At 37.0% G+C, this 8,613-nt stretch overlaps 1 protein-coding gene across 1 annotated transcript; it reads right to left on the minus strand.

Moving 5' to 3' along the window:
- Positions 1–209: 209 nt before the first annotated feature.
- On the minus strand, positions 210–3,305 carry LOC119691044 (general odorant-binding protein 83a). The gene is made up of 6 exons (XM_048630353.1): positions 3,150–3,305; positions 2,210–2,285; positions 2,038–2,090; positions 1,393–1,428; positions 1,050–1,229; positions 210–398 (listed from the first exon to the last, which is right to left on the minus strand). The coding sequence occupies exons 1-6, from the start codon at positions 3,198–3,200 to the stop codon at positions 375–377; spliced, it is 420 nt and encodes a 139-aa protein (XP_048486310.1). The 5' UTR covers positions 3,201–3,305; the 3' UTR covers positions 210–374.
- Between the last annotated feature and the right edge of the window lie 5,308 nt (positions 3,306–8,613).

The raw sequence follows: 8,613 nt of genomic DNA on the forward strand, positions 1-8,613 counted from the left end.
GCGTGCTAGTTATATCGAACACATATAGTTAATTATGTACTTATAATACTTAATAAAGTTTAAAAATACCTTAGTAGGTAAAGGTATACTAAACGTTTTATTATAGAGTATCCCTGCTAATCATTTTTTTCTTTGCCAGTTTTCTTATGAATATCGAAATTATGAATATTCTGTAGGATAAGAGGTATGAAAGGGTAAAAAATACACGATTTATCAGGTAAGTACCTACAAATTGTATAGGCGAATATTTAATTTTATTGCAACAGAAAAATACATGTAGTTAGGTAGGCATAATATTTAAGGTTACATAATGGGCTTCTTTAAATAAGGATTCTTCAACGGTCGGTATACCTAAGTGTATTATCGGGCATCTTTCAGCGTCGTAAAAGGAAGTAATGCTGAAAAAATATAAACCATATAAGGTAGGTAATTAACTAGTTAAGTTATATTTAAATTATCAAATACTCATAAGTAACTACTTACGTAGTTATGTTGGTCACTTATACTATACTTACATACAACATACAACATACATACGTATGTAGGTACTTATATTATAGGTCAGGGATAGTAGAATCATATTAGTCTATGGTAGAATTAACAGATGGAACAGACATATAGTGCGACAAACTTATCTGTTCCGGTGAGAGCGAACTAAATTGATCCATATCTCATAACTTACCTATGAATTATATATTCATATAGATTAGATAGGTTTATGAAAACCGCAAGGGTGAATTACCACTACAGGCTAACTTAAAATCTTATACAATCAAGAAATATTAGACATATACGTGAGCTCTCACCGGAACAGATAAGTTTGTGGCACTATACCAGATACAAAGTAAATCTGTGGTTTAGATTTTTTTCGGAAACTGTGAAGTACCTAGTAAACATTTTTTTTATAGTATTTAATTAATCGACTTTTCGGGCATAAAATAAATCGTGGCCACTGTGGCACGCTCTAGCCATATTCATTATATATCCATATTCTTGAATGACACACAAGAGCAAATAATGCATGTGTGGTGGTGGTGGGTCCAAGTTACCTGAGGACTGGCCTTCTGCCAGCACTGGTGCAGTTGGTACGACACCTCGCAAAGGTCCGATCCCTCTTCACCCTTGAAGTGGATGCAGTTTTTGCCCATCTCCATGGCTATAGGCTTCATTTCTTGAGGCAGAATTCCTAACATTTTTTCGTAGCGGAAGTGGCCGGAAGTTGGATCTAGCTGTAGAAGGAAAGGAATCCCGGTTACGGTAGAAGAAATAATATTGTATGTGTTTAACAGGTTGAAATTTTATCACTGAACGATCATTCTAGGTAGGTACAATGTGGTGTGGTGCAATCCGTGCAAGGTGCATATGGCACTATACGTAGGTAGGTAAACTTACGACTTCAAATTCCAGAAACATGCATTTGAGGTAGCACTGAAAATAAAGACAATAAATTATTTAAATTATTTACAATGACGGCCGAATGGCGTAGTGGTTAGTGACCCTGACTACTGAGCCGATGGTCCCGGGTTCGATTCCCGGCTGGGGCAGATATTTGTTTAAACACAGATATTTGTTCTCGGGTCTTGGATGTGCCCGTAAAATGGCAATAGGCCCGCCCCCTATTACATTGGGACTAACATAACGCTCTGGCGAAAAGTGGGTGCAGCAATGCACCTCTGCCTACCCCGCAAGGGAGTACATTAGTACAAGGCGTGAGTGTGTGTTTTTTTTTGTTTTTTTTTTTTTTTTTTTTTACAATTAATTATTGAAAATTGCATTGTGTGAGTATGAGTACTGTGAGCAGCACTGCTCTAGTACGACCTTCCAGTTCCAGGCCTGCAACGAGTTAAAAGTGTGAATCTGTCTTACGTACGAAGGTTCCGCACCATTATTTACAGTTAGGTACTTGATATGGAACCCTGAAAACATGTTTCTTACATACTTAGGTATAGCATGTCTGTATGTATAATCTAATTGCCTAAGTATAATGTAATTAAAATCGTAGGTGTAGGTACCTACTCTAAGTGGGTAGGCACTTACCTTGAATGTGGGGTCATCGACCATTGTGCCTTTATTGAACTGGTCAACAAAATCTGAAAACAAACAGGTAACTTATCTACTTATTCAAAAGTTATAGGTAAGCTGGATTTGAATTTGTCGGTCAGACTGAAGTAAGTATTCCATTATGGGGTTGCTTACGAATAAGACCAACCTTTATTTACACCAGTTTTTTCTTCGCATTTTAAGATGACTGGTTTTAACATTTCTACAAATTCCTTGGTTGGGAACTGAAAATAAAATGAAATGAACGGTTAATATATTACATACAATTCATAAGTTGAGTAAACTCTAGCTAAATTCCGACTAGTTATCTACTTAGCGATTGATAGCTATGTATGTGCACACTACCCAACATAGGTGTTCGTGATACCTATCACATTTCTTAAGTAGGTTCCTACCCTGGGAAGGTATTTAAGAAATTACCTAGGTACTTATACCAAACACTGAAGAGCAAGCAAACAAAAACATTTTGTTTCGATACAAAAATCCTTTCTACCTGCCTAGAAGATAATGTTTATTTCCGTCTGGCAAAGTGACTGTGATCCACTCTAACCGCAAAATTGTATCCGATTTAAATTGAAAAGATCTCCCTGAGGATTTACCTCACGGCGAGACTCGGCTATGGAATTCAGCTAAATCCAACGCGCTTGTAAATTAAAACTGACTTAGGTAGCTACTGAATATAAGTTTTTAAGCGAGGCTATTCAATTCACTGAGTAGTAAAGATAGTGCGATTCATATTCTAATAAATTGGTATGATGGCAAATTTCAGAGTTTACAAGAGCAATCTCGTCGTTATGTGCACTGCTGTTATTTGTATGCAATATTGCCTACATTTTTCTGCAACCATTGTTGAGATAAAATAAATTACCAAAACATGATAGCTTTTAGGCTATCTACTAGTTAAGTAAGTACACCAAAAAATAACAGACAGCCAACAGCTTATTATGTAGGTAAACGGGGAAACACACTTTCAGTAAGTTTCAGTACCTAAGCCACAAACAAATTAACCTTTTTTTTTATAATTAATACAAAGAGTACGAATTCAAGCCCGAAAAATAATAAATAAATAAAGTAATAGTTGTTATCACCTCAGCCCGCACGGCGGCCAGCACGGCCAACAGCAAAGCGAGACGCTCCATCGTATTTGGCGGCAATCCGTCAAGCCCGACGTTTTAATCCGTCGCGGAAAATTAACACCTATACCCCGACATGTAATTATTAAACCCACGACCCGAGACAGCGCCTTCAATGAATTAACCGTTTAATACATTCATGATGGCTTTGTCGCGCTATGGATTACTCCGACTCAGCACCCACTCATCCCGCATAAACCCCACAAACCATACCACCGTCCTTATCCCTTCGCGGGAAACAGACAGAGATGGAAGCACCCGACTGCCATTTCCAGCTGGATGAGATGATGATATAGGACTGACACGTGATACAAATTCTAGCTTAGTGGTTCGGCGACGCCTGCAAATTATCACCTCCTCTAATTATTCGCGTGAGCTTTAATTACTGCTGGCAACATTGTTGCCTTGAACGAATGCGGTGGAGGAAGTGTTTAGTTTTGTTTCCGTGAAGTGGAGCAGGCGATATGACTTGCTAAACTATAGCAGTTATTATTGTATACCTACCTACACAATCTTTTTGGTGTGGCCGATGGATCCAATCCTGACTTGTTTTTTTTTTACTGAAATATCCGTCTATACCTATGAGGTGCATACCTACCTAGTTACCTACAGAGGATAGTTACAACACTTTACTGAAGTACTGAAATATTGCATTGAATAACATTTCAAAATACTTATAGGTAACTAAAACCCTACATCAAATAATGATTAAGTAAGTACTTAATTGAAATTTTCAATCATAAATTACTTAGCAGTTATTAGCGCCATGTAATAGAGAAATTTCAGTCCCCGATTCGACGCATATATCGTAATGGGCACATCAATTTAGAGACAGGCAGAGACAATTGCATCATTCGACAAGGAATTAACGAGCGATTATCGCATCGCCCCAGGAGGGAAAAGCTGGGTTTTCACTAGGCGAGGAAAGTGCTAAGTAACTACTTTTACTTCGAAAAAGTCGTAACACACGTAACCTCATAATATGTAGGTATTTCATATACCGTTCACAGATCTTGTACGTTTTTAGCCTCCGCCGCAAAAAGAGGGGTGTTAGAAGTTTAACTACGTTTCTGTTTGTAGCAGCGTAGCTCCCAGACGACTGAACTGATTTTTGTTAAGTTTTTCTCAGATTATTGATAATGTTACCCCGATTGCTCTTAGCCATATAAACTAGCGACTAGCGACTTTTAATTAAGTTAGGTAAGTAATTTTTGTGATAGAATCAGGATTTCACTAGCCACTATTTTGAAAAACCCTTTATGTTCATAACTTGTCCTCTAGGAATTCGCGTTAGAATCGAGACCTGCAGATTTGATTTGTCCCGCGCCGAACCATTTTCATCAGAGAGGCACAAAGATTTGCCGCTGGTATGTTCCCAGCTTTAGCCGGCAGACAATTAGGCGATGGCGATCGCAGTCGGCCGACGATTCGTCGCTGAAACTCAGTCACAATGGCGCGCGGCTTATACCGACAATTTCTACTAGGTATTACCTATTACCCACCTATCGGGTAGCGCGAATCGTTAATTGCTAGTATGATGAGATTTTAGTGTTTAAATCTTAAGTTATTATGTTGTTAAATTGCTAATGAACTGTACATAGACAATAGACATACATACATAATATTTATATCTTATAAACAATCAGCATATCTCAGCAAGGGCCCGTACAGGGTGACGTGCCGCGCCAATTTTGGGTTTTCAATGCTCTTCACACAGCACACGCAGTGACACGCACACATGTAAGTTTGCACAGTGGGTCGATAAACTTTTACTCGCCAACTTTATTGACAATTATGTTCAAGTACATTTTGGGTGATTTTAGGGTAAGTAAGTATAATTCTTACTTACACTGGTAGGCACCAGGAAAGAGTAGAAATTAATAGGGGTGCCACTTTACTCTATACTCGGAACCCGATTAGCTTTCTCAAACAAATGTGGTATTTACTTGTAGAAAGGTAACTACAAGTATTAAAGTGTAGATAATAAGTTTCGGGCATTCTCCAGCCAACTGAACCCCGACGACAAAGCAAAGTAAATACATAGTGTCGCAAAAGGGCTATACTAAGCCAAAAGGGGATGACTCAAGGGGTCATTCTGAACAACTTTTGTTCTACGAGATTTGCAAATTCGCGAAAAAAAATATTCGTTTTCCATGGTAAAAAGTCACATGTCCAACAAAGTTAATTTCCAAAACTCGCAGAGCAAAAGTTCAGAATGACCCCCTGTCTTACTCCTTTTTACCGGACTGCCGAAAGAGGAGGGTAATGATTTTGATTGTATGTATTTATGTTTGTCTGTTTCTTTGTTCCCTCCTGTAGCCTAAACGGCTTGATAGATTTTGATGTATGAGGTATTGTTAGAAGCGTATTGATGGCGCGATGGTTATAAGCTATGTGACGTTCCATTAAAATGAACATAGCGCCCTCTAGAGGACATAACGTGATGATCGAAAAAATAATAATTCAACTTTGCCGTGTAAGGTATCAAATGAAAGGGCTTGATTTTCACATTATAAAAATATGCATATTGAAGGTATTTAAATAACAACACCAAAATTATTGAAATAAAAAATGATCATGAACTACTGACGTAAAATTTCATAAAATAAAAACAACTAAAAAGTTACAAATAAAAAAATACAATTATAAACAAACGAAAAACCCGACTGTACGCTAAAAACATGAAAACAAGTCCCAATGTTAATGGAAAGTATCGCAGGCGGGGACCAACTTGACCGCCACTCAAGGCCGTTTTCTAAGTAACATTCAGCTAAATGGTGAACCCTCTGCTGGTCCCCGCCTACGATACTTTCCATTAACATTGGGACTGGTTTTCATATTTTTAGCGTGCAGTCGGGTTTTTTGTTTGTTTATAATTTGTTTAGTACTATATACCGCTTTTTCAATACCTGTAAGTACATTTTTTGGTAGCAGCATAATATTTTTACTTAATTTTAGGGTTTCGAACGTCAAAAGAAAAAAAGCAACCGTTATAGGATCTCTTTGTTGTCCGTCTGTCACCGCCCTTTTTCTCAGAAACGGGTAAAGATATCAAGCTGATATTTCGCATAGATGGGGAGTAACCCAAAAAAAATATTATGGTACTCCCTGTCCCACACAAGTAAATTGGGGCTTATATTTTTTCCAGTTATTTTGATGTGTATCCTTTTTTTTCTTTGATGTTTTGTATAAGTATGTGTTTGTTTTCTTTAAATCTATATTTTTTTTTGGTGTTGCTGTCTATGTGTCGAATAAATGTATCTTTATCTTCAAATCACGCCATCTATCGTTTGTTTTTTTTGTGGCTACTGTCTATAGAAGAAATTCCGTCATTGACAATTTTACGTTACGAATTTATTTTTATTTATTTTATTTTGTAGCGAGACAGCCCATACGTAGTACTCGAGGCAACCTCCCTAAACGTTACCACTAATGTCAGTGTCATCATAGTAAGTAATTTCATGTAACTGCAACAGAGGACGCTAGTGGTACTTGAAATCGAGAAAAAGTCATTTATCTTAACGCTGATTGGCTGCGCCTAATCACGTGAGTTCTCCTTTTGCTTTCTGCATTTTTTAACCGGTATCACGAACATGTAAAAATTTTCTGTGCGAACTTTATTTTTGGTAATTAACATTAAAACAAGTGTTTTGTGAACATTTTCATAACATTCTGTGCTTTAATAACTGTTTTATCGTTGTGTAACGAGAATAAACACTTAAGAATAATCGGGAATTATCATTTTAACCCGAACCACGACTAAAATTTTTATTTTTACTTTTTCGTGGAGAACCAACAGCATTTTGTTAAAAAATAATTATTACTTATGAACACATAACAACTTGATGCCATTAACAGAATGAACTTAGTAAACCCAGTAAACCTAACACATCCAGAGAAAAATAAAATCTCTTTCTCTCTCTCTGAAAAACATACTTAATAGCCCAAACTCGATGCTTTTAGCTATTAACATCTTTGAAATAAAATTGAGCCACCACCGTGTTACTGCCCTCATCAGATCCTCACGAGACCATACCTCAACCAGCACCAAGAGACTGTATTTTTGATCCCTAACCTAATGTTCGTGCGTATTGTCATCACTTAGATCCATTCGCTATATTCCTGCTCCTCATCAGACCTTTACGAGACTGTAATGTCACGAGAATATTGCACACTATCTAATTTAATTTAATTTAATGTATTGAATATACTGGAAGAATTATGCTTCCTCAATTTCAAATCAAATTATGTTGGTGTCATAAAAGTTGAAAAAGTGCAATGACAACCAATGTGCAGTGATTTTGTATCTGTACACGATAAGATCGCGAGCTGTCAGTGCTGCCTAAACCGACGTGACCCTTCTTTGGAGGCCAGCGGCCAACTGAGTCAAACGTCACTTGTGTTTATGATTTTATAACACAGAAAACCGCCATAGATATTTGTATGAACTTTTGAGGGAAAAAAATTGCTCAAGTTTGGGATTAATTTACACAAAATAAGTGTGTGTTTATTAAAAAACAAGGTATTTAGCGCCTAGTCCAAGCCTTTAACTTTATAATATGATAAAAATCATATGAAAATTCTCGATGATTACGACACAGTTGTTACAATACCGGAGTGTCATTTACTGGTTTTTCGTCATATTCTGAATTTAATTTACAGTTATCCATAAGCTTTTACTTAAATTCGAATGATTCAGCACCTAGCTAGACTCTTCGACTACCGGTGTGATTTTTTTCAAGGCTGTAGAGCATCATTTACTACATAATTCTATGACAATGCCAACCCTCGATTGCCTATTGCCGAGCCTTAAATGAGATTGCGAAGAAACCTGTTATTGGGCTTATACTTATATAAGTAAAAATTACCACCTAAGACATTGTAATTCGTTGTTATGCTGTTGATTCCTCAGTAAATGAGTAAATAAGCAGGTATATTGTGCCCATTTTACGATACTGGAATCTCAGACCAACTAAAGGAAATAACATAAAATATGCCAGTACGAGTATACCTAACTTACTTCATAGTTACAGTAACCCTTAAATTAGATTTCCTTGAAATCATCTATCGATGGAAAAGTGAAGAGGATATGCTAGCTAGGTGAATGATCAAAAGTAAAATACAAGTATCCTTTGCCGTCTGGATACGTAAGGGCCCTTCAGGACACAAGGTTTTACCTTACTGCATCGAGTGGGGCCTGTTGAAGTATTTTCTGTTTGAACGCAAATAAAAGTATCTAGATAGCGAGGTAAATCGCTACATATTATTTATAAAATTTAATAAAATGTAGCTGTAACGAAAATAGATAGTAGGTAATATGCCGCACAAAACTGACTTCTACGGTAACTCCTTTACGACGAAATCAGTGGTTCTCTGGAATGCTCTTCCTGAAGAAATTAGACGCGCACCATCTGTGGCC

Source organism: Plutella xylostella, chromosome 25 (genome assembly GCF_932276165.1).
Source record: "Plutella xylostella chromosome 25, ilPluXylo3.1, whole genome shotgun sequence".
Classification (NCBI taxonomy): domain Eukaryota; kingdom Metazoa; phylum Arthropoda; class Insecta; order Lepidoptera; family Plutellidae; genus Plutella; species Plutella xylostella.

Bases quoted from the DNA above. Each gene is read 5' to 3' on its own strand.
- LOC119691044 (XM_048630353.1), bottom strand. From the start codon at position 3,200: ATGGAGCGTCTCGCTTTGCTGTTGGCCGTGCTGGCCGCCGTGCGGGCT. The intron at 1,429-2,037 runs GTAAGTGCCTAC...CTTTATTTTCAG, and splicing joins TCGATGACCCCACATTCAAG to TGCTACCTCAAATGCATGTT. The intron at 1,230-1,392 runs GTAAGTTTACCT...TTCCTTCTACAG, and splicing joins TGTTTCTGGAATTTGAAGTC to CTAGATCCAACTTCCGGCCA.